This window comes from Lutjanus erythropterus, chromosome 10 (genome assembly GCF_056507025.1).
Source record: "Lutjanus erythropterus isolate fLutEry1 chromosome 10, fLutEry1.hap2, whole genome shotgun sequence".
In the NCBI taxonomy this organism is placed as follows: domain Eukaryota; kingdom Metazoa; phylum Chordata; class Actinopteri; order Lutjaniformes; family Lutjanidae; genus Lutjanus; species Lutjanus erythropterus.
Genome location: NC_139326.1, coordinates 1,901,119 through 1,927,663, shown reverse-complemented (window position 1 = coordinate 1,927,663; position 26,545 = coordinate 1,901,119). Strand labels below are relative to the sequence as shown.

At 39.6% G+C, this 26,545-nt stretch overlaps 1 protein-coding gene across 1 annotated transcript in view; it reads right to left on the bottom strand.

Moving 5' to 3' along the window:
• The window catches only part of dock5 (dedicator of cytokinesis 5), a 57,919-nt gene that overhangs the window by 16,576 nt on the left and 14,798 nt on the right, over window positions 1-26,545 (bottom strand). Inside the window, exons 6-28 of the mRNA XM_084727834.1 lie at window positions 25,326-25,474; window positions 25,059-25,194; window positions 24,803-24,960; window positions 22,572-22,653; window positions 21,208-21,337; window positions 19,360-19,432; window positions 16,345-16,487; window positions 16,057-16,182; window positions 15,797-15,921; window positions 12,942-13,040; window positions 12,619-12,691; window positions 12,421-12,524; window positions 12,017-12,197; window positions 10,759-10,856; window positions 10,559-10,648; window positions 8,685-8,785; window positions 8,406-8,540; window positions 8,203-8,314; window positions 6,168-6,238; window positions 5,832-5,938; window positions 5,518-5,654; window positions 3,228-3,323; window positions 2,937-3,035 (exon numbers count right to left, since the gene is read on the bottom strand). Coding sequence (XP_084583960.1) covers window positions 2,937-3,035; window positions 3,228-3,323; window positions 5,518-5,654; window positions 5,832-5,938; window positions 6,168-6,238; window positions 8,203-8,314; window positions 8,406-8,540; window positions 8,685-8,785; window positions 10,559-10,648; window positions 10,759-10,856; window positions 12,017-12,197; window positions 12,421-12,524; window positions 12,619-12,691; window positions 12,942-13,040; window positions 15,797-15,921; window positions 16,057-16,182; window positions 16,345-16,487; window positions 19,360-19,432; window positions 21,208-21,337; window positions 22,572-22,653; window positions 24,803-24,960; window positions 25,059-25,194; window positions 25,326-25,474 — 2,625 coding nt within the window. The remainder of the gene's footprint in view (window positions 1-2,936; window positions 3,036-3,227; window positions 3,324-5,517; window positions 5,655-5,831; window positions 5,939-6,167; window positions 6,239-8,202; window positions 8,315-8,405; window positions 8,541-8,684; window positions 8,786-10,558; window positions 10,649-10,758; window positions 10,857-12,016; window positions 12,198-12,420; window positions 12,525-12,618; window positions 12,692-12,941; window positions 13,041-15,796; window positions 15,922-16,056; window positions 16,183-16,344; window positions 16,488-19,359; window positions 19,433-21,207; window positions 21,338-22,571; window positions 22,654-24,802; window positions 24,961-25,058; window positions 25,195-25,325; window positions 25,475-26,545) is intronic.

Genomic DNA, 26,545 nt, shown 5'->3' with positions numbered 1-26,545 from the left:
ACAGTCGATCTGAGTGTTTGGAAATTTTGCAATGTGATCACTCTGTTGAAATAAATCCCATGTAACTACAGGAGCATGACTTTTCCTAAATGTGCGTATATTTTATCCTAACATTGTTTTTCTATCAAAATTACAAAATACACAAGAGTTCTGAGTATTTCTCCTTTGAACGGCCTTGGTTTTCATATTGACCGCATTAAAAACACCATCATTTCATTTCAGCTATTGAAGATGCTTTTTTTAATAATTTGGTTTTTTATGCTCTTGCAAAGCCAAAATATAGCTTCAGCTTTGAGCTAAAACCAAGTAGAGAAAGCTTTGAAGAATATCAGAAAGAAATATCAGCAAGAAGGAGAGTGACTGCCCCAGAGGTTTTATCTGCTTCAGAGCCACGATGCTGCTGAATGTGATGGAGAAGAAGGTTTAAATCCAAACACACTCAAATGCTGCACTGCTTCTTTTTTTTGTACGTCTATTTGTGCACAGTTTTAAATGAAGATTATGCTACTATTGGTGGGATATCATACTATTTGTAGAATTAGATTCATTGGTGGCTGCACAGGTCCAAACATTTCCAAAAATCCAGAAGGTTGCAAAGTCCAAAAGTGAAGAAGTATTGAATTTCACAACACGTTCTCATCTAATGAAACATTCTGCTTATGAAAAAATCATATTATGTAGCATTCTCTTGGTGCTTAGCACTCCATTTAAACTGATGAATTATTCAAACTGAGATTTTTTTCTTATCTTTTAAGGTGATGACGTCACCTGACAACGACAGACATTCAAAGCTCATTCAAAGACCTCAACAGAACATTTGTCTGTCACAGTGTCAGTAAATTTAATCTACTGCCACATTCTTGAGTTCAGCTTGCATTCAGAGTTCAGCAGCAGAAATCACGTTGGCACTTCATTACTTTGCGGACATGACAACATGCTCCCCTGACGGCGATTAGCACGCGGCAAACGGAGGCAGAAGTAGACGGGTTACAGCGAGGCAAAGTCTCACGAGAGTAAAGTAAAAGAAGAAGACGAGGTGAAACCCAGTAAATGACTGGACTGACCTCAAATTCAAAGAGCTGCTGTGACACACAGAGGAATTACTGTTTGTTTGTTATGTGATAGTGCTGCTGTCTTTCTCATAGATGGTCCTGAAAGTAAAACCCTGACTAAACTACCTCATTATTTTGAAAAGACTTTGCATTATTTTAAGATAAGGTCATTATTTTGAGATGTTAAGCCAAATACTAACTCATTATTTTGAGAAAGTTTCCTTGGTAATTACAACCTATAACACTGATGCTTAATACATTATTTAAAGAAGACATTCAATCAAAGATGTTTCTCCAGAATCTTCAGTCTAAATTACTCCCAGCATCCTCTCTGTTCTGCTCAGTGGTCACACTCACCTCTCCAAACTGGAGTTGCAGATTTTTAGTTTTCCTTAACCGAAAGTCAATTTAGAACAAAGGGAACATTTTACACATCTATTAGATAAGACAGGTGTGCTGGAGAGAGTCAACTGAAAAGTTTCAAAAGGACTCCTGCACACTGTCTGACTTGCAATATATCATTTGTTCGTGATGTTACACCGGTTTGCCCGATGGTCCAGTACCAAAATGTTGCAAATAAATTATATATTGCAGGTTAGACGGTGTGCAGGAGTCCTTCTGAAACTTAAACCATCGTTGAAAATGCAAACAATCGACTCACAGGGGTGGAAGCAATTGATTACAAATACTCAAATGACTGTAATTAAGTAGTTTTTTGGGAGTACTTGTACTTTTATGAGTAAATTTTCAAGTCTGTGGTTTTACTTGTACTCAAGTATGCATTACACTATGTAATCTACTTAGTTATTTCTAAAATTATAGTTGAGTACTGAGTACAATTTGAAGTAATATCCAAACACTTTATCTGCATTTTTGTGGCCAATCAGGTGATCTGATCACAAACAAGCCAATCAAATCAAACCAGGAAATACAAACAGAAAACAAGACAAAATGCTGCAACTGTGCAGGTTTGGAGTAAAGATGTTCATTATCAATCATTAATCAATTAACTGCCGTTAAGAATATAACCAATTAAAGATGTACTGATGGATATTTAATCAATAGTCAAAACTTTGACTTTAAATGAGAAAAAAAGAAGATGAGGAAATGAATGTGTGTTTTTATCTTATAAATTATAACCGATGAACTGATTGATTGAAATTTGCAACATAATTTAGAGATAATACACAAAAACTGTGTACTTTTACTTAATTATATTTCTAACACCAGTACTTTTACTTGTAAATGAGCAATATTTTAGCAATGTAGCAGTACTTGTACTTGAGTAAAGATTTTCAGCATTCTTTACACCACTGCTAAATAGATTACATGATGTAATGCAAGTAAAAGTACAGAAAATCTGCTCATAAAAGTACAAGTACACACTACTTAATTACAGTAGTTTGAGTATTTGTAATTACTGACTTCCACCTCTGGTTATCATGTATAAAAAGACTCTAAGTTGACTACTTGAGTGCTATAATCAAATGACTTAAACAGTATTTGTACAGGACTGATTCTGTCCAAAACTTTTTGATCGATAAATATTGAATTTTACTGACCACCATCTGCAGTAGATAATACGCCGACTGCGGATAAATACCTCACACAATACCACTTACAAAAAACACCAACTATCCCTTTAAACCGAAGTAAGCAAATCTTAAGTAGCGCTGCTACATGTCACACACACACAAAATGCTCCCACGGCTTAATGGAGGCTCACTGACATCCTCATCATGTCAGTCCAATCCATTGCATGAAATGTCTATAATCAATATTCTCTTAAGGGGCAGTAAGTGGCTCCGGCTGCTTTAATGTCTGTTATTGATGAGATGTTTCAGGACAAGATGTAGCCAACAGGGGAGGAACCAGGACACTTACAATGATATCCTGTCTCGTCTTGAAGGTGCTGATGTAGTGGGCGTAATGCATGTCGTCCATTTGCTTCAGGATGGCCGTCATGCAGGCGAGATAGTGGCCCTGCCGCGGAGGAGACACCATTACTCACATGATTTGAAAAAATACTGCATTTACAGAACATATTCCTCCCTGTATCTGTGTTATTGTTGTAGCTCTGCCCTGCTGTGTTTCAGTATTATTAATATTGAAATGAAAGCTGCGGTGTTAGTCATCGAGGACACATCACGGCTGCAACATCGCAGTGTGTCTTACAATGAGAGGGGAGGATCTGTCCATGCTGATGACAGTGCGATTAACCCTGCGAAGAAGCCGCTCCATTATCAGCTGAACGTGTCCTCTGGTTGGACCCTGCACACACAGAACAGAACAGCCTCAGGTGCAATTAACAGCTGAACACACAGTGAGACAGACGAGACATGCTGCAGAGGGTCACTTCAAAAAAAATGACAAAACAAAAAGGAAAAAGCAACAACTATTTTCTCATTTGTTTTGGTTTCATTTGCTTCGAGATATTTGTCTCTGAGATTTATCTTCCACTATAGTACAACGTAGATGAAAGCACCTTCTTTTGTGTTGCTCACAGTATCAAAAATACATTTAAAAATTCAACAGCAGTGTGTCTTTGTACACACACTCTTCCACTTTGTCAAAAGTTTTCTTCAGTACAAAGAAGATACAAATAAGAGCTGAAACAATTAGTCCAATTTAGAGAACGATTTCAGCGATCAATCAAACACGAATGCCAAATATTTCATGCTATCAGCCCGTAAATTGGGAGGATTTGCTTCTGGCTCTTCTGTGTCCTGAATTATAGTTAACTACATGTCTTTGTGTTTTGGACTGTTGGTCAAACAGAAAAGAAAGGTTTCACCTCAGGCTTTTATGAAACTGTGATGGATAGTTTTATTTATTGAAAGTCTTCTGGTACAGGATATAAATCCTCCCCACCAGGCTCTACACTCAAAAACAACAAACAATATACAACAAAAAACACATATTTTTATCTGTTACAATGCTATGGGCTGGGAAATAATCATCTTTTTTGTATGTAAGTAAACAAGACGACGACGATAAAATAAATCTAGAATGTAGAAATAACCTTTGTTGATTTTATCCAATCTATTTCTGGATTAATTAACTAAATGCCTGTCAGAGAGCAAAAACTTGTGCACACCTGTAAGCGGACAGGTTCATAGGCAAAAAGTCAATGATAGAAAGCAAAAAAAAAAGCAATTAAAAGGTTCATTAGCCAGATGACCTTCATCAGGTCACTGAAAGGTTGTTAATAAATCTTGAATTTGTAAGTGCAGAAACCTTTTTGCTTTTTACAGCATGAAGTATAAAAAAGTTTTTTCCTCTTCAGTGGGAATAATTCCAAAGAATTCCCTTTTAATTCACAGGACATGTGTGTGTAGGTCAGTCTGTCCTGGACATGACGTTCAGTCATGGTTGATACGGTGGGGACTTGGCTTGTCCCAAAACTAAGCAGCCGTATCAAAACGAACCGCAGACAAGTCATTCAGAGGTAGATAAAAGGAAAGCTCACCCAAACACAAATGTTTCATTAAAGTTAGTTGCATTGTAAATTGTTCCATTTTTTCTGTTTCACACTTGTGATACAGAGACACTGAATAACATGTCAGTAACGTCTAGTGATTAGCTGGGTCATCCTTTGTGGAAAGAATAGAAAAGAAATGCTCTTCTCCTCCATGTATTGGGCTGGTGGCAGAAATCACAGACCTCAAAACTTTGGTAAATAAAACCAAAACTATCTGCGTGACTGAATGTTCCAACTATCCATCCATCCATTCACTTTAAAATTGCGTGTCTGGGTCGAAGTCACAATGACAGCAGGCTAAACCAGTAGCACAGACGTTCCTCGTCTTAGCTGCATCCTCCACCTCCTCCGGGTAAGACAACTAGATGCTACCAGGCCAGATGGGATATGTAATCCCTCCAGCATGCTCTGGGTCTGCCCCGGGCTTCCTTCCAGTTGGACATGCCCAGAAAAAACTAAAGAGCGGCCCAAAATCACCTCAACTGGCTCCTTGAGAGGCAAAACAGCAGCAGTTTTACTTGACGACGACGTCCCCGTGGATGTCTGAGCTCTTTAACCTATTGTTAGGAGTGTCACACTGTGGGGGAAACTGATTTCAGCCACTTAGATCCACAAGCCCATGTCTGCCAGTGTGATGAAAAACATGTGAGATACTAGTTATTTTTAAATGCCAAGTCATTATTTTGAAAAAGTTCCTCATTACATGAAATTCAAAGTCATGACAGTGAAATACTGATCCTTTATTTTGTAATATTAAGTCATTATTTCGAGATACCAAGTCTTTCAAGTTCTTTTGTTGTATCGAGTCATTAATTTGCGATGCCAAGTCAATATTTTGCAATCTAACCAAGTCATTTCAGTTTCGGTGAAAACGAGCTTCCATAACAATCTCATTATGACTAGACGAGTTTTTTCTTCTGTAATTTGTGCACAAACGCTTTAAACTCTTAATCCCCGTGTGTGAAGGTGAACTCTGCTCCTCACCACATCCTTGCGGTCCAGGTTGTCCAGCACGGTGCTGAGCAGCTGGGCGCAGGCCTCGTGGTCCGGTTTGCTGGAGTGGTCGTCCAGCTGCCCACTCAGCTGGTCGGTGACGAGCGGCAGGAGAACATCTCGACAATCTGCAGACACACGGCAGAGAAACGCTGTGCTCACCGGATCACACGGCACATTTCCTTTTAATGGAGCTGACCTGACAAACGTGTGTGCTGCTGTAATGTGGAGCAGAGGGTTTTTTTCCCTCCCTTCTTCTTGTGTGAAAAGTCATTATGTGATTTCTGAGCCTGGAGGACTCCTACCTGGCTGCCTGAAAAGGTCACTCTCCACCATTTTACACATGCAGCCCAGCTTCTGACGCACGAGCTGAGAGTCCGGAATGCTCTCGATGAACTTCGAGAGGAGAACACTGCAAGCAGAACGAAAAGAAAACAGCAGCTGTGACTATTTTAATGCTCTTCACATTTCACATCTAGTAATTATTGTCATGGAGGGCTAATGAGAAGCACACATGACAGGTTGATTTTACAGCAGCAAGAATTGAGAATAACGCCTGCTTTACTCAGAGGTAAATATGATCATTTGCACTGAGGCAGGCAATTATCATTTCCTGCTGTGCAAACCCTCCGGAGAGTTACCTGAGCTCCACGGGATCAAACACAGTCTGGATGTCATTAATGATGCTGGGGAGGTATTTCAATATTGCTCCCTGAAAAAAAGCAAAGAATCAGGTCTCATCAGGCTGCTTTTCATTCTCTGGTAAAACAAGCTTTTCACCAGAGCCTCTCTTCACCTTACTGAGCCTGCCAACAGGGAGACCACACTTATTATGCAGTTAATTTGTAAAACTTTTCAATAACTCGTCCATAACAGCGTAGCACATTTTCACAGCAGGACCACTGCACTCATTTTACATGCAACACTGAAAATGCCAAAAATGAAAATTAAAGCAACATCTTCATAAAGTCTGAGCTGCTGCAGTTCAGTTTTATTTTCAAGAAAGAAACAAGATTAAAGAGGCCATGTTCTGCTTTTTGGATTTTCTCTTTTCCTTTGTTACACTGCTGTTTGGTGCATGTATTTACATGTAGTTACACCAGTATTTCATTGTCACCGTTTTTATTCTTTGTTTTGTCTTTTTACTTTATTTGATCGTTTTAATTTCACTCTATTATGGTCTATACTTGTTCTGTCTCATGGTCAATCTGTCAGCCACCTGTTAAGCACTTTGAATTGCACCACCTGTATGAAAGGTGCCACACAAATAAATTTTGATTGATTGATTGAATAATGTTAAACGTCTACAAAATTACAAAGTCCAAAGTCACTCACTCCCACAGAAAACCCTGCTCTTCAACTGCCTGAAATCACCAGATTCTTGCTAAAACACAGCCTTTGTTAAACTGATGGAATTCATTTATTTGGCGACGTGGAGTAACTTCGATTAGAAAACAGCAGCTAGCTGTTGTAACGTTAGTGGGCCGGCAGTGAGGCTAAGGATCATACCAGGAGTCTGCAACTTTTACTCTCAAAGGAGCCATGTTTGTCCAAAAGAAGAAAACAGAAATCTGTCTGGAGATGCAACCATTAAATTCACAGACTTTTTTGTTTTGTTTTGGGTTTTTTTTTGGGGGGGGGGTTGGTATTCATTGCTAGCCTTGAGAGGCTAAACACTAACCAACAACAAAAAGAGCAGATGTAGGCTGTGATTCACATTTTAGCTGATATAGTATTAAAACATGTTTGTATTTGCTGTGTAGCCTTTTTTCCATTTTAATGATAGGTGACAATGTAAAAAAAAAATATATATATATATATATGTACATATATATATCAATTTCCATAGATTTTTTTTGCCAAAGCCACAGGGAGCCACTGGAGAGAAGCAAAAGAGCTGCATGTGGCTCCGGAGCCGCAGGTTTGGACCCCTGACTTACACAGATTACTCATTACAGAAACTTCTCTGTGCTGTTATGATGACTATGAAAAAAGTTCTGAAGGCTAGGGGTTGTGACGTGGGAGTGGGTGCCAGAAGTATGAGCGCAATGCATCCTGGTCCATGTAGGCACTTTAATGGCTTCAATGGACTACCATCAACCCTGACTGTACGTCCTCATGAAAAGTGGATTTTTGAGAACCTGATCTGAAGCGGTCGTGGCTCGGTGGCAGGAGCGGGGTCGTCCACTAATCAGCGGTTTGTGAATGGTGAATGGAGTGCGAGTGTGTGTGAATGGTTCTGCCATTAGTGTATGAAAGTGTGTGTGAATGGGTGAATGTGGCAGGCATTGAAAGGCACTTTGAGCATTCAGAAGACTAAAAAAGCGCTTTATTGAATGCAGCCCATTTCATCCCAACTGTTCTCAGGTTAGAAAATCCTTAACACTCAATCAAACATCTTTTATTAACTTTTATGTCTGTTACCTAGCAACTACAACTACTTTTCTCATCTCACCGAGCTACACAGCTTTGTGGCTGTTGGTTTCCATCATTGAAACATACATTGACACAAAACATTAGAACATTAAAGCATGTAAACTCTAGAAGAGTCCCAAAATAAAACACGAAAATAAGCATAATATGGCTTCTTTAATTGGTGAAATGTAAAAATATTTCCACAGGATTTTCTGTTCAATCATATACAAACAAAGCATCACCTGTTCTTCTTCAGCTTACCTTTATCTTGACTCCCTCGTCCAGCGGTCTGTCCATGAGAGTGTTGAAGGACAGGAAAAGTGTGCGAATGGAGTTAAAGAAAGCGTCACCGTCTTCACTGTTCCCATAGAATCTGAGAATCGAGGCCAGTCATTGTATCACAAGCAGTCATCATTAGATCAAGAGCGTGAAAAGTGGATTGTTGTGATCAGCGTCTCTGGTACCTGAGATAGAGGACCCGGGACTGCACAATAAACCTGAACAGGTACTTGAGGGCTTTTAGAGCCGCGTAGAGTCTCTCGGTCAGGATGGGCTCCTCGGCGTGGCCCACGTAGTAGTTAAGGACCCTGGTTAGCTTCCTAGGAAAGTGAATGAGTCAGACATCAAGGGATGCTGGTAAATTGAGAGTGGGTGTAGAAGAAGAGCAAAAGAAGCTCTAAAAATAAAAACAGCACGAAGGGGTACAAGCGATCAAAGGTGGGAGAGACAGAATGAAGACTCACATGTAAGCCAAAGTGGCACTGAAGTGCTTGTTGATGTAGGTTTCCAGGACCGGGTTGAAGTGCTGGAATTTGATGTCGCCAATAAGAGTGATTATAAAAACCTGGTGATAAACAAGACGGGGAAACTAAATCAGAGCCTGTCCAAGTTCAGAAAACATATATAGACTGTATATCTGTGCCGCCAAACCAGTTTTTCCTTGTAACTCCTTCAGTTTATGATCCTTTACATTTTCATGAAATCAAACTTCTGATACTATTCAAATGCATTTAAGTGGCGGAGTCCGCCATTCCTGCACTGCATACAAGAAAAGGGGAAAAAGTTAGCGTTTCAACTCGGGTGTCCAAATGGAGCTAAAGCTGATAAATACTTCTGATTACAGCAAAGATGCTGGATTAGAAGATTTTCATTCTGATAATTCTGACAGAAAACTGACTCTGGTTGTTCACAAAGAAAGATTTTCAGGATAAAGACAGTCCTCAAAAGCTGCAAGTATAGCATTTGCAAGATAAGATCATTCAAGTACATTGGGCACGTGGGAGAGGTTTGCCTTCAGGGCTTTCTGGTACGAGTACAATGGAGCTACAGGTGAGTGGTGGAGGCGAGGATGGGATAGAGGCGGGGCTAATCTGTATATTCATAGATCCACACACAGGGCAAAGGTGTAGAATAATATCTCAGCCATTTTAAGACATGAAAGGTTTTTTTTCATTGGTAATAAATATTCTAAATATGAATTTTTTATGAACAGAGATTACTTTTTTTAACGTTTAATCAAGCCAGGAGAGGCACTTTACAGACCAAGTCCTGCCTAGTTTGTGCGACGTGTTTTCTGACCACATATGAGGGCAAAAGTGTTTATAGGTGTCTCAAACGAGTGCACTCAAAGGCGGAGTTGAAAGCCAGCCATCACAGAAAGCTGCACGACTGTTAAATATGGGTCTAAATATGGCTCTGTTTTCATACAGTGTCTCCTGAAGGGCATTCATAGCGCTGCACTCAGCTATGCACATGAAAAGTGACAGAAATGGTTGTGTGATGAATCACAAACAGAGAGATACTGAGAGTCAAGTGTTTCATTTGTTTTTTGCATGTTTTGTAATATGAGCTTTGATGTTGCATGATTTAATGCTGGTGTCCTGAATGATGTTTCTATTAACATTAATATTCTCCTTCTTTATTGTTCTGCATGTTTATAAGTGATCTTAATAATTCTGATCTTACATTCTGTTTTAAGAATGACTTTGACAGATGAAAAATTGCCACTTGAGGCATTTATGAAAGAGTTTATTCATGTGCGCTGTCTCTGTTAAATAAACCAACAGATAGATAAATAAATAAATGAGTGAGTTTGATTGTTGCATGGTCTTTTTTGGAAAGTTACGAAAAGTATCGAACCCATCTCCCCACAATTACGTCACAGAAAAGTATTAATACATCAGTACTTATTTCGATACATGTTTAAAACAATACAAAACTAACATTTGATAGTATTAAATGCACTGACGCTGTAAAAAAAGAAAAGATCCAAGTCCTCATTCAAGAACTCAGATCAATTTAGAAATGTATTTTCCTGCCTGAAAATTGTCTTGCAGCAAAGCAGAGCCAGACAGTGTTTAGTGACTTTTTCTGTTTTTGTTTGTTTAAAAGATAAAATCAGCGGGATTTGTCTGAGCTATTCATGAATGTATCAGAAAGACAGTAGATTGATTGTTGAGTCTCATTCCCAGGATGTCAAATACCAGCGTTTTGGTTTTGTAAAGCATCCTGAGCAGCAAAATAATGAGGAAATAAGGAAATAGAGGCAGAGGGCTGCAGGGTCTTTGCGTGGTTAAATCTATCACCCACTGACACTGTGGCCTGAAAACAAACTAACCAGGGCGTTGAACACCAGGGTGTCGTAGGTGTCCTTCTCAGAGGTCTCCATCATGATGTTGAACAGGGCGTCAAGAGTGTCCTGCAGAAACTGAGCACAGAACAGAAACCCGTTACAGAAATCCCATTAACAGGGACATTATACAGCATCTATAAAATACAGTCGAATGTTAAATATTTAGTGGAGTGTTTGTGACGCACTTTGACGATCTCTCCTCCCTCGACCTCCATCAGCCTCTGCAGAGTCTGCTCCAGATCATCAGGGTTCGACCTCCAGTTCAACAAGCCCAGTAAATCCACTGTGGACACATCAGTGCACAGTGAGCAGGAGCAGCACCTCCTCTGTTACAACATCAGCTATGACAATTCTGTTAAAAGCCTGAAACTTTTAATACAAACCTAATTAGATCCACATCAATCACCATAAACACATCAGCAGAATATCAGCAACACAGATCAGCGTAATTAATTTCGAGACAATCTGGGGGAGGAAATGATGGTGACACTGCACCTCCACCAGCTGCTCTTTCTGTTTTTTTAATAAAAAAATTGCTTCAGTAACTCAAATAATTAGATTGACATTATCAATACATTAAGAAAGTCAAATATATATATATGACGAGTGGAGCGAACTTTATAAAGTGTCAGTCTTATTTCATGTTGTGTTGTTCTGCTCTCTGATGGTTGTGGCCTGGAGTTTCATCATTTTAGGAGCAAGGACACTTGGTCTTTGGTGTTGTCAGTTTTTTGAGGGCATGAAGGCCGAATCCAGCGCAGGATTTAAAGAGAAACTACACACTAAAACCTGTAAACTAAAAACCATCAGTGCACGATTTCTGTCAGACCAGCATCATAAACAGCCAACTAAACAGAACCTCACTGGTTATCAGGTTTGGGGAGTAATGGATTACAAGGAATGAGATTACATAATCTGGATTTTTTTTTAAAAAAAGATAATTTTATTCCATTACAGTAGCAGATAAAACAGAAGTTATCAGATCACAGATACATTTACTAAAAATGGGGATTATTTAGAGGATTAAAATTTTAAAATAAAAAACAATATCCTACCATACGTCTGTCTCTCATATCTGTCACTGTAATGGAATACAGTTACCTTTTTTACCTCCGGATTATGTAATCCTGTGACCAGTAACCTATGTATTGTAAATCATTCTGTTTTCAGGGTATTAAAATATTAAATTTAACTTCCTAAAAGGAACAGACGGTACACAGGAAAACAGTAATACCTCTGCTCTGTAAAATGAACGTGTAAATGATGGAATTTATCTGTTTTGACACGGCGTGATCGGTGCACAGACCTGCTGACTGTCTCCACTCTGTTTTAGCTTCCAGTTAACTTACAGACGACTTGTGACAGGACATCTTTTAATTATCGCGGAGGAGGAGGAGGGGATGGGGAGATTGGGGAGAAATAGAAAAAGGCGCCCCGCGGTACCGTTCTGAGTGAGTTTGGTGGAGCAGGTGAGCGTGGCGATCTGGAAGCTGTCTTTAGTCACAGGAATCACTCCTGAATGGTGGAACTGCTTCCCCGTCTGCTTCTCCTTCTCCTCCACCTCCGTCCAGGTGGCTGGCAGCGCGAGATAAACCTTCGCATCCTCTGCCTTTTTCACATCAACCTAAGAAATTCATAAAACGGGGAATAAATCATGAAGCGCATTGATCGATGGAGATCTAATTTCATATTTATCGATTGAGGGGAGACTCATGCATAATCCATCTACCCACTGTCAGCCACTCAAGACACCATTTTTTGTGTAATTAGATAAAAACAATCTCTTTATTTTAAAGACAAGTGCAGTGAATTAAGTTTCATGCAAAATAAAAGTCTTGCGACAGCACCTTATAGACGATAAGTTCATGCCTGCCATCTTTCAGCGTCGTGCCGTCTCCCCTCATGAGCCGGACGAAGGCCATGCCAAAGGGCTTTTCTGATTTGTCCCGAGCTGAAGGACACACAGGGGGAGCGTAATTCGTATTTAACACGGTGGCAGGATTACATGTGGGTGTTTGTCATACAAATAAGGCACAGTCACTCACAGTCCTGGGAGGATCTGTGTCGGAACATCACCCTCAGGTGACAGCGGCACACGTCTTCAATGGGAATTGTCACCTTGCAGCGAGGAGAGAAAAGTCAGGGGAATTAAGGCGAGTGTGAATGCAGGATTATACATATGGAGGAAATGCTATCTGCAGGGAGATTTGTATGAGTAGCACATTCGCTGCAGATATCTCCCCCAGAAGATTATTTCATTGTGTTGAGCTACAGTAAATCCAGTTGAAAACCTAATTAGAAAACATGAGATATGATGTTGGGAGCAGAGCGGAGCTGCTGCACACGCAGGTCCCTGACACGAGCTTACCTTCACCGTTTCATTCCAACACGGCTGCTTCACCTGGTAGTAGATGACTGACTTGTACTCTGTGATACCGTCATAACCGGCTCCGGGAAAGATTGCTTTCTGCAGAAGTCAAAGGACGGAGATTAGTTAAGATGTCAGGAACAATTTAAATATGATCTTTGATGTGTTCACAATTAATTTTGACCCAAAAAAACGTTCCATAGTCACAGCAATACAAGAAAATGTTTTTTTAAAACCAAAATCAAATATAAATGATTTTATTATTCATAAAATCTGACATAAATTGATTTTTCTGCTTTAATTTGCTTCTGTATTTATTGCCCTTGGAATTATTAAGTTAACATGATAGAAGTGATATACAATTGGTCTTTAATGTGTCTGTTCTAATTTGTCATGATCAGATCTCCATTAAGATTTTAACTTATTAAAAATGTATTATTAATTGATCGTCCAGAAATAGCAGTAACTGCATCTCATTTGACAATGTCTGGCATTTGTTGCTAAAAAAAAATAAAAAGTGAAAAGTATGTTCAATTTTCTGATTAAAAAAACGGTACCATGGTTACAGCGATACAAGATGATGTGAGCATAATCTGTCACAGAGTATCAAGATCCAAAACTGTCAAAATCAAAAATTAATAAATGGCTCAATAAATAAATTATTATGCGATTAAATGCACAAAAAATGTAAAATAAATGTAGGCATTAACTGGTTTATAAATTGATTTATCAGTTTTTATTGGCTTTTGTGTTTATTTTCCTTGACATCAATTTATTATTGCATGACACAATTACTGTTTATTTGACCGCATGACACAATTTTCATTTTGTAAAATGAAGTAGAAATGCAAAAAGAAAATACATAAATAAGTTTAAGGGAATAAATACGGGGGAAATGCAAAGATAAAATGAATCATAGATAAATAAAATTAAAAATGAATAGATTTCATACACACACACACACACACACACACACACACACACTATTTCTGGCTCATTTAAAGGCATATTCATTCATTCATTCATTCATTTTTGATTTTGGCAGTGTTGGGCATCCATAGAAAAGGTTATAAAGAAGAATAAACCCTTTGAGGCTGAGCTAAAAGCTAAAGTCGGCACACTAACAAATTTACACTGACAGTATAAACTGCTGATGTTTACGAGGTTCCATGTTGCAGCTGTGTTCACTTCTAATGAGCACTGAACACAACATACAGCTGAAGCTGATGTCATTAGTGTTGGTGTTTGGTCTTAGACCTAAATTTGAGCTGATGCAGCAAGAGATAACCAGAACTGTTGCAATCCATCCTGAGAGGGACTTGAAGGTGTTTACCTAGTTTTGTGTCATCACTCTCCAGTTATAGACATGTCACTCAAAACCACAAATATCAACCTCATGGAGGAGCCGGAGGAAAAATCAGGGAACGCGTAGTGCTGCTGCAGCACACCAGGACTTTTCTCTAGGGTTGCTTGACCCAGTTAGTTTTTTTTTTTTAAACTTGAAGATCAATCATCACTAAAGTGTCTGTCCTGCAAGAAAGAAAATTACGAAAAAAGAAATGGAGTGAACAAAGTTGTCATATTGACATTTAAGGTTGATTGATTCACGACATCAACTCCTGCATTAAACATTCCACCTTAAAAGTTGCTGCTAGCTGCCAGTGGCCTCTGAACACCGAATTAAATTATTTTTTTCTCCAGTCTACAGTGAGCTAACTTTAAGTAGTAAAAATGAAAAGGCAGCAAAACGTCCTTTCATTCATCATTCACTCTTTTGGTGCTTTCCTTATTTGTGATGCGTTTGCAGAGAAACATCACAGAGCAGCCTGGTAAAGTTTGCCAGCTTGTGCTGCATCCACTATGCCTCGAGTAAATGACAGCTTGTGTAGCTACGTTCTCATAGCGTGGCTTATTAGAGGAATTTGACCTCTGCCTGCACTGCAACTTCACCTCAGGATGGAGGATCTGAATGTAGCTCCACAATAAAGTAAATTAAATCATTCAAAACACAAACTACTCTCGATGATTGGCTGTTATTACTTAATCCCAACCTATGACAACCTACTACATCCATGGTGTAGATGTTTGGATGACTGCCATGCAATATCAGCTGTGGGAAGAGTTTGCCTTCAGAAACCTGCCTGCCAGAAAGCCTCAGGCATTTCAGCCAGACAGATTAAGGCTATAAGGCAGGGAAAGGGTTATGAGGCTTTAGTATTTGAACGTGATGTATTCAATCCAGCTGCCTCGCAAGGTAAGCTGGATTCACAAGATCACAAGATCACATGAGAATCCATCTTGTAGGCTTCAACTTATCCGTTTGTGTCCACACCAAAGGTGGTGCAGCCAATCAGCGTCCTCAGAGGGACTGCTGGCAACTACGGGCGTGATTTTAGGTGGGACGACAGCGAGAAGCGTCCATGGAAACAACTCGTCTTGAACAAACAATGGCGGCTCCTGAAAAGGTTAGTGTAGATACTGTGATAGCATCAGTTATATCAGAACTGAAGAGTATTTCTTCACTGAAAGAAGAGTTTGATCTGACTGGTTGAAGACGTGATAGACAGATGGTTCATCCAATCATCTGCCAAATGTTTTTTGAAAGTGTCTGCTCTTTTCTAAACAGTTTCTAACTGGGGACTATGAGTGTTGGTAGAAAGTTTCGTAGGACGAATGTGGTGAACCTGGCCGGTTCACATCACTACACATGGAGCTACGCCGCTAGTATAGCATGAGAACAGGAGTGAAATATCTAGAGTGGAATTAGAAAGGTTATTGTAAGGATCACACTGAGTCACATAAAGCTTAATAAGATAAATTAAAGATCATTTGTTGCATTCACGGCTCTGTTTTACCTCCATGGGATTGCCTTCATCGTCATGCACGCTCAGTATGACCTCTACATTTTTCGGGGTCTTCTTTTTACCACGGTCGAACTCTCCCTGCAGCAACGTGACGTAAATATCATTCCTCACGTTTCCTGGAAAAAGGACAGCAGATGATCAGGTGATGTGCCGAGAATTTATGAACCCTCTCACATTTTGTGTAAGCAATTAAAGTGAACATGGCAGAGGTGTATGTAGAGCGATGCACAGCAACAAAGACTTCAATCCACCTGGGAGGATGATTTCCGGGAAGCCCATTTTCCTGACAATGGCTGTGCTGCGGTCCACAAAGTGGGGGTAGTCCTTCCTGACTTGGGCAAGATCCCCCGGGAGGAGCTTCAGGGTCACAAACAGCCCTGCCAGCAAACATGTGAGGAAATTCAATGAGGCAGACACGGAAAGGACACACGCTGCAGACCCCTCACACATCATTTATTTCACTCAAAACAAAAAGGTCAATTTAAAGCGACCCTGGGAAATCACAGGGGAACGCAATGTCTGCGAGCACTTCATTTTACCCTGGCCTTTGTGATTGACCTCCCGCGTGGCGATGACTTTGTTGAAGACGGCAGTGAGCGGCTCGTTCTCTCCTATGACTCGAGACGGGATGAGCGGGGACATGATGAGCTGCCTCTGACGGATGTAGGTTTCCATGGCTATCCTGAGAGAGAAGCATCAGGACGAGAAGAAGAAAAATCAGCTGCGTCTCTGACAGTTGACAAACAAATCGACCGAGGAGCTGAAAAGCCAACGTGTGGCTTTCTGGATCTCCTGACAAGATGCACCATTATCCCTGCACACACCCCACTTACCTCAACTGACTACCACAGAGCAAAGTAACAGAGAGACAGTGCAGAGTGACAGCACTACACTGAGCTTTATAGTACAGGAAAACATACATGTGAGTTTTAAAATGGACACATTTAATCAGTAGCATCTAAATTGATGAAAGAGTCGTGTTATTACAGATGTTCTCAGTTGCTTTGTCAAAAATATCAAGTAAAAATCAGGATTCTTACAGAGTATTTCTAGGACTTTTAAATCGGGCCCCTACTTTTACATATTTTGGGGTTTAAATGACTGATAGGTACAAAAAGTTTTGGAACTGGTCCAGTAGATCGCCTCAGTCGGCAGCTGTGAAATGTAATCCTTGAGGGAAAATGTACCCATCAAAGTGCATCCACCAAAAGTGTTTGTTTTTGCCACCGACAGGCTCAGATTGTTATTTTAAGAGTAGAACAACATTATAGAAAGCATCCCTACAGAGATGGAGCTTTTCAGAGAGCCCCCCTACCCAACAGTAAATGCATTTCTTGTTGCTTTCATATACAATTCAAGTGCACTGCTTAAGTACAAATACCTTGAATTTATCAAGTGGTGCATCACATGAGCTCTTTTTACTTATGGACCATTAACTATAGCCTGAGACTCAGGTCAGGATGTTATCTGAACGTGCTCCTTCAAACGTGCAGAACATGTTCTGATGCAAGCCAGTAATGTGTGTGACAGATTCATCAAACACAAACAGTAAAACAGTAATTGTAAACCTGCATTCCAAAATGCTTAGTTCAAATTTCACGCTACAGACTGCAAAGGATGTGTGAACAAGAGGCAAGTTTCAGGTTCAGTGTTATGAAAAGGCTGTGCGTCACAGTTGTATGCATACTGCATGCAACAGCACGTACTTTGTAAGGGTGTCTGCAGGACGTACTAAAGGTAGAAAGAATGTAATTTGGAGTGCAGGTGTTATGTTTATCATGTTCATGTTCTTAGCATGTTAGCATGATAACATTTGCCAAAGTGCAACTCTGGCCGTCTGGATGTCATTAGTTTTTCATCTCTAGAAATGTCTGAATAAACAACTGATAAAAGATTATCCTTAAATTCAATTACAGTAGTTTTTTGTGTAAATCATCAGGTTTTGTAATTTAGATTACAGTTGCAACTCCTGCAATCTAAACAGATTTACACACATGGGATGAAACGGGGTTTTCTGTGCCACAGTTACTGATTTTGGACGACAAAAGTATCATAGAGGGACATCAAGTCAGTCAAACTGAAAGAAACATATGTGAGAATGCTGCAGCGATTATCCATTCGACAGTATTCAATTGTTCATTTTAAGCAACTATTAAGCCTAAAACATTTCTGTTTGCCTTTCAGGGATTTTTTATTATAGGGGTTATTTTTGGGGCTTGTTGCCTTTATTAGGTTACGCTTTTAGCTGATCAGATCACCCTTTATTAGCTTTGATGTTTTGTGTTTTATATTGCAGTTACTGTAAAGGAGGTGTCTGCAGACATTCAGTTGGCTGCGGTGGATACTGGACCTACAGTTTGTGAGTCTAAATGAGAAACAATAGACGGAAAGAAAATGTCAGTGGACTTCAGCGACACAGTTCTTTAGACAATTGGTTCAGCAAAAATAAAAGGACGCGTCAGTTTGAGGGCAGTGATGAATCCACTGATGATATTTTCTTCTGACTCATGACTTAAATGTTTTTCCGGCCTTTTGCAGGACAAATGAAGTGTCATACTGCGCTGTGTGGATGGATGTGGTTTATGTTTTGATAACACCGACTGTGTCTCAGGCAAGATGATGATCAAGCAACTGAGAAAAATGCTCAAATAAATTCTCAAGGTTTTCTGCTGCTCTTTCAAGCTTAGAAAAATGTATGTTTTCCATTGTTCATTAGAAAATTCATTTAGCGTGACCTTTTTGTCATTAATTTGTAATTATCCAGTTCATAATCAGCAGTGGCAAATAAGTCACTCAGTGTTAATGAAATATAAATTCATTTGTCAAGGCTGGAGAGCTTTTTGTGTGCTACAATTTGTCTTTTGTGAGGAAAGTACTTATATTTAATACTGAAGGGCAGAAAATTAAATGTCCAGGAAACTTTTAGTCACTTTGACTGAGGAGACACCACAGATGTGCAAACAGAAAGGAGGCTTGGATCTGATTAGTACAAAAAGCAAGACTTCTAGTTCAGGTTAGAAAATGTCATAAAAATTCACACTGAATATTTAAAATCATCATCCAAACATTTGACAATTCCTGAGAAACAACAGTCAAAATCCTCCAACAACATGTTTTTGTCTGTACCTCCTCAAGAAAACAGTGACACACTGAGAAGAGACAAATGGAGCTAAACCTTAGAAAATTTTGGTTTAGATGTCAAGAATCAGTCAAGATATTTTTGGGGCTCCTCCATCTAGGATCCCTGTGAACGGTATTATTGTCCTCATCCCCCCGTTGTGCGGGAGGTGCTGTGAAAACGTGGCCTTGAAGCCCGTCTTTGAGCGGAGTTAACACTCAGGATGGCACAAAGTTTTTTTTATATTCTGTCCTTGAAATGCAACAGTTGGAACTGCATCCTTGAAAAAGACGTGATGTGATGGAACACAGTAAGCAAATATAACTCGAGTCTTATTCTGCTTCTTTTCTGTTACTTGTACTCGATTGTGTGACGTTACAAAACAAGGTTGAGCCTGATAACAGTATAAGAAGTGTGACAACATCAAAAGACTCACTGCTGAAAAGGGATGAAATGCTGTTTGTCCTCGTCGTCTGTCTTGCCGTGGGCGACATCTGTAATGTCCATCACTGCAGTGACACAGGGAACATCACAGTGAGACACAGACGGTTGTAGACGATAAGCTCATTCACCAGATGCAGCCCGGTCTGTTAGTTATTACAAAAACTAGAAAAAAAAAGACAAAATATGAATTTCCTAATTTTAAAGGGGACCCATTATCCTCCAGCTCCATATTTTTATTCTGGTACGTGCCAGAGGAAGTTGTGGTTATTACAGAAGGTTAATGTTTTTGCTGATTAGATCACCCTCAGCAACTGAATTTAATTCCAACAAGTAACCACCGCTAACAAACCAAATGTCATGAAAATCAGTTGAGAATTAAGCGTAAAGCAGAGGCCAGCGAGGTGTCTGCGTTTCTGTATCTATGTGCTCAACAGCGTATGACAGCTAAGTTCAAGCTAACGGGGAAGTGAATTTGATGAGGTTGTACCTCACTAATTACTGCATGAAAACACAGCTTTGTTCACTGATTTTGGTGAAACTGGATCGTACTTTATGGAGAAACTCACAGTTTCATCAAGGATAGATAGATTTACTTGTTGCTAAAATAACAGCTAACTGCTGCTAAATGTAGCTGCTATTAGCTTGTTTGCTCAGTTAGCGGTGCAGCTAGCGGTTCTATCAGCTGCTGTCCTGCCACCAGGAATACTAGTAAGTTAAACTTATTATTAATATTTCATTAATGTACAACGCTGGTTAACTGTTGCATCTAGTTGTTACACTGCCACCCTGACAGGCTGGCGCTCGTGTCCGGATGTTTACCAGCAGGGTGAAAAGTGGAACAGATGATGTCTCATAAAACCAGCGTGGTTTGGCAGCATTTTGGTCTAGAAAATGAAAAGTAAGGCTGCATGTAAGCTGTCTCAGAATAAACTAATACATACACACTGAAGAATGTGAATCTTCAGCAAGCTAATTATCTGTGAATTTAACAAGTAACCGCTATATGCATGACATATTTTCTGTTTGAGATATTTGTTTGATTGCTTTTCTCCATGAGAATGCTCCGTAAACTAATTTCATGATTAATGTTTTTTTCTTTTTTTTTCTATCTAGTTCTCACTGCATGTTTGATGGCGTGGATGTGAAAATAAATTCCCATAACAATGAGAACGGTTTGTGCTCATGACTTCAACTAAGGGAAGTTATAGCACCTTTAAATATGAACATCATATATAAAACAGAAAATAAGAGAAAGTATAATAAGTCCCATTTAATGGCTCTAAACGTCAATGTCCTCAGTATAACTTTGCAAACTGTGTGTTTGAGTGGAACCAGGTGTTAGATCTCTCTCACCTGTTGGCTGGCACTGCACACAGCCAGCATAGTGAAACAGATTGAAGGTTCTTGATCTCCAGCTTGCAAATAGCTTTGCATTGTTCATTCCACCCAGCTCTTTTTCTTTCTAAAGTTTTCTCTTTTTTTTCCTGGCTTTGAAGAATGTGACTCTTGAGTTTAACGTTGTTTCTGACTCTGGTTTCAGTCCATTTGCTGGAACAGTGGAGGAAACCATTTCTCATCAACTCCACTAATCATCTGGCCAAAAACAAAAAGCCGGGTGCTAAACCAATTTCCACCGACTCCTTTGCCAAGGCAGAGTGGAGGCATTTTCTAGGTCATGAAGCAGGTGTTCCCATTTCATTCAGCACATGGATCCTTCATTTTTACACCTTCACAGAACTATTCATGCAACTATAACAGCAGAGAGGAGGGGCAGTATTTTGTTGAACTGGACTTTTGTATCGCCTAAACAAATATTAGGACATGTGAAAAGGCAGCTCACCAGCCACACCAAACGGCCTCCTCAGTCCTCCGGTGTGTTTCTTGCCCTCTTTGAGCTCCATGCTGCCCACTCTGATAATCTGACACACCAGGAAGAGTCGCTGTCTCATCAAGTCGCTGCTGCTCAGATCCTGGACAACCACAAAGATGATTTAGGTGGCATACAGAGCGATAAGGTGCATTTCAATGCAAAAGGAGGTGAGCTGTAAGCATCTCTGGCCTGTTATTATGTGCTTTCATGCGGCTGCAGAGCTGCAGACCAGATGGCAAACATTACAGGAAGAAAGCCTGCAGTAAAGCCCTCAAACATATCGCCCCTCAAACATCTTTATGCATTCATTTCCTGCATGTTTTTAAAGGGACAGTTCAGACTGTTGGAGGTGAGGTTGTATGAGGTACTTATTCATAGTCAGAGTATTACCTAGAGGAGATGGCAGTTGGCATGTCACCATTTTGTAGAAGCAGCGGGAGTACTGGTGCAGGAAGAAGAGCCAGAAATCTATTATTCAGCTGATATTGTTACCCCAACTTCCACCTATCACAGCTATACTGGTCTCTTTTTTAAGTTTTATAGGCATCATTTTATGTATATTCCATCGTTATTCTTAATCAAAGTTTAATACAAATAATAATATATAATATAAAGAATATCGGCTGATATATTAATATCAGAATTTTCTTTAAGTCCCTAATATCAGTATTAGAATTGAAAAAAATCTCCTGTGACCCACAGGTGGGTCTGTGGGTCACAACCCAGTGTTTGGAAAAGGCTGATCTACAGGAATCTGTTTGACAACAAAAATTATAACCTGCTTCTTGTTTTGTGCACAAAAGTCAATGAAAGACATTATTTTTCTGGGGTAGGACCCCCAGCCCCCTCGCTTTGGTTTCAAAATCCTCCCTAGTTCTGAAGTCTTGAGGTCAGCGAGTACACACTGACTGAGGACAAGTACTTCACCGAACCTCTCTTCAAAAAAGTCTGAACTATCCCTTTAAATCAAAGCAGTCTTGTGAGCTTCGAGGAAGTAAATATAACTATAAACCTTCAGTTCTTTGTCTCGATGAATGTGGTTTTATCACATTCTGAACCACTAATTCCTGGTGGCACACATGCCGATTAACACAATGACTTGTTTGCAAGAACTGCTGACTGTGTCATTAACATAAACAGCAGCGTTGTAATGGAAGCAAATATATTCAAATTTTCAAAGATGTGCCGTGAATGTGAGCCATTCAGGCAAACTCGCAGTAAATTAGGAGCGTTCCAGAAGCAAATTGTCTCCTTTGTCACAGATTTCAGGCAGCGTTTGGACTGTTTAAAGACGCAGCAGAGGGAATACAGTCAGCCGGTTGGGATTCAGTTACCGTGAATAGCGCTGGCAGGTTGTTGAGTTTCTCAATTTCTTTAGGCATCCCCATACTGTCCCAGCGCACCAGGAAGTTCTCGCTGCATGAATTTGAATGAGAATCACAGTTAGATATTATATTGTCTGAGGCATCAGGAGAAATACAAAAATACAAAAGTAACTAATGTAAAAACTTTGCATTGTTTTATCTGTTTTATCAGATAAAATCCAAAAGTATCGAGCAAACTCTAAGATGTTTGCATCGTCTGAAAAGCAATTTTAAAAGAGCTTATTGATCCCTGTAGACTGTCTCACAGGGGACGTTTTGACTTGAATATTTTCTGCTTACTGGGTTCAAAAATTTAATTCTACGCCCCGTGACTCTTCAAAGAGTTTGACATTTTTTGGACCAATAGACCGAAACAACAAAACCCACAGTAACAGTGACTTTAAGCAACATTATGTAAGTGTTTGACCTTAAAATAACAGCTTCAAAATCATGCTGATGCCACACTGATTTGTAATAAGTGCCATTCCCACTCTGTGGCCCGTACATTCATTTGATTTGATTGATTTCTTTTTATTTTTAAGTCATGCACCAAATGTGGCCAACCCTCACGCGTTTATAAGACACCAAATACAGTTGCAGTCCTCAAACATTTTCCTTTCAGTACAGAATCACAGTCCAGTCCATAACCCAGGTTTAAACATATATATATATATATATATATATATATATATATATATATATATATATATATATACATATATATATATATACATATATGTATACACACACACACATATATATACATATATCAAAGTGTGTTTGCAATAAAAAGCTACATAAATAGAACTGAACTGAACCTCTGTATCCACTTTTTGAGCACCACTACCTGAAAGATCATCTAGAATACACTGATGCACATCAGCGTGGATATTTTACCTGATTAACAAGTCAAAAGCTGTTCAAGCTGCTGTGCTTGTATCCTCCTGTGTTCTTTGTCCATATATTAAGTCCATTAAAAAGTGTGAGACAGATCCCTGACTCATCACTTTACAAGGTGCCCCCCGTCCGTCCCGTCTCTACCTGATCAATTATTAATCGACTATTAAACCAATCATCAATTATTTGATAACTGACTAATTGCTTTGAGTCATTCTAAAGTAAAAAATGTCCAAATTCTCAGATTTTTGGTTTCTTTACTCCTCTCTGACAGTAAACTGTTTTTTTTGACGTCCTCTTGGGCTGATCAACTTTTTTGACATGTTATGGACCAAACAACTAATTGATTAATAGAGAAAATAATCAACAGATTAAGTTATTTGCAGCCCTGACCTGATCAGATGCCAGAAAAAGTGCTGCAGAAACCTCCGTCAGGTCACTCAGGGACCATCAATAAATTACTGTTGAGTGAAAAACCTGAGTTGTTTTCAACGTCTTTGTGCTGCTCTGCTTCACACTCGTGAACACTTGATTAAAAAGTTATACGAAGTCACACCTATTTTGACTGATAGTGTGTAATTCATTTATTTACACAAATCTTTGAAGAGAAGATAAGTGCAGTTTTTTGCAGTAGCTCTCATATAATGTGGCGTAGTGATGCCAAATTAATACTGAATTGTGTGACACATCTTTTTATTTGATTTTTAATGGAAAATTCATGATTTTATTTCAATATCAGGCTCTGTGCCTTTTCGTCTTTTTTTCTCTTCAGTTTCTTTTTCTGCCCTCAAGTTGCTGAGCAAAAACTGAAATTGCCTTTTTTTAAATTCAGGACACTAAAAGTGCGCGCGCACACACACACACACACACACACACACACACACACAACACGTTCTCCAGCCTTTGCCACCTTTGTCTAAGTAACACTAACTTCACAGACCACTAACCAAGTGGTAAAACTGGAAACTGAGGTAAACGTTACCTTTTCCTGGTATTAAAGGCTGCATGTAAGTAAAGTGACGTATTCTCTGGACATTCCACACTGTTCTGGCTGTTCTGCAATATTTTGTGAACCCAACAATAGTTCTCCCTACAATATCGTCACAATATTGTCAAATATCAAGTTCAAAAATAGGGAGATATTTGATTTTGTCCATATCACAGAGCCCTAAATCGTAAGAAATGAATTACGCCCATTTACAACCACAAAAACTACCAAATCTTGCACAATGTTGCTTTAACTGTTAAAAGTAACTGCAGTCATCTGATTCATTTAGATCCCAGCTTGATTAAAGTGAGCAGACCTGATGAACTCGGACTGGTCGGGGTCGTACAGAGACATGAGCAGCTCTGCATCTTCTCCGATGTTACACACAAAGTTCTTTAGGTTCATGAGGAGACTGTAGGTGTGCACCGTACTGAACAGGGTCTGACGGCGCATCTCCAGGTTCTGTAGCCGCGTCTGCAGAAGAGCAGGTCAGTGCACGGACACAGATATTAGCTGAAGTGGACAGATACTGTGGAAGAAAGTGACTGACGTAACGAACAAATCTAAATCACCTTCTCCTCTTGTATCCTGTCATCAACGCTGCGGGACGCCGTCTCGTGAGCCCGGAACAGACTGACCGTACTGGTCCAGTCAGGGTCCAGTGTGTTTCCTGCTTCATCTCGCACCACCAGGTCCAATCCCAGAATCCTGAGCAACGCAAACAGCATCAGTCGAGTGTACAGAGATCATCTTAGAGCCAAGACTCAAATAAATAAACAAAACAGTGTTCATGTCACAAGGCGACTCACTGCAGGACAATAAGGAAGCATTATTCATACCGGTTTCCATAATCAATCTTTGCTGTAACTTTCTTTTTCAGCTCCACAAGGTCGTCCTTCGGCAGCGTTCCCGACACAATCTGAGATCGATACTCGATGAGGCTGTAGGCCATCTGCTGAACACTCCTGAACAGGGTAGTTTTGTTCGCCTGTCAGATGAAAACATGGATACACTCAGAACATCACTCAAACATCCTCCACAGGTAAGAAAGGTGTGAAACAGAGGGGAGCACGGGGCTGTGTGCACCAAAACAAACACCTGGGATTAACATGCATCACAAGTGGACAGTTCAAAAATTTAACTTCAAGACTTTTTAAAATCATTATGAATGCAGACCAACTCTACATCCAAACCAGCACAAAACGTACAAAGCATGTTAATGAAAATCCCAGAGGCCCAGAATTACTTGTAAAGTAAATTAATTCATGCACATTCAACTGAATCGTGTAAAGTTATTGTACTGTGGAGTTAATATACAGGAATGTAGGCGTAGATCCGGCAGAGTGGGCGAGACATTGGTGATGCTTCCCTTGTGAATACTGGACGAAGTACTGGACGATAGCAGACGTTTTTTTCTGGTGGCTTAATGACTACCAATGCAACACTAATGTCTTTACACCCAAAGTTCCTAATTTGAGCGTTTTCTTGCACAAGCTGCAGCGGTCTTCTAATTAAAAACATTTTCAACAGGCTTCAGTCAAGCACTAAATGCACTGAACTCCAGCCAGATCTCTCTGGACTTACACTTACCAAGATTAGATCAAAGTAACATTAACAGCAACTATTTTTATTCATTTATTCTAGAAGATGCTTTTTTTTGTAGTTAGTGGTTACTGGTACCATGTCGGTTTCCTTTCCTGGTTATTACAGCCTGAGAGATACACATTTTTACCACAAATAATTAAATGCCAGTTATGCAACTTTATAAAAGCGACGTTAACTTTGCAATCCAATAAATTTTTAAAATCTGTCAAAATCGTCCTAAAATTCAAATGATTGGATTTCAAACTTTTTAAGGAACCACGGAAACCCTGTTTAAACACAGGTGTAAATGCACCCAAGATACACTGATGATATATTGTGATCCGACCGCTCTGACCACACTCGGAGGTGAGCGTCACTGTGTATTATGTGAATTACGCGTTTGGGCTTTCCGACCTGCCAAGTTAAACGGGAGACGCTCTGTCTGTTTCTAATGATTTCACCATTCAAGCAGTGA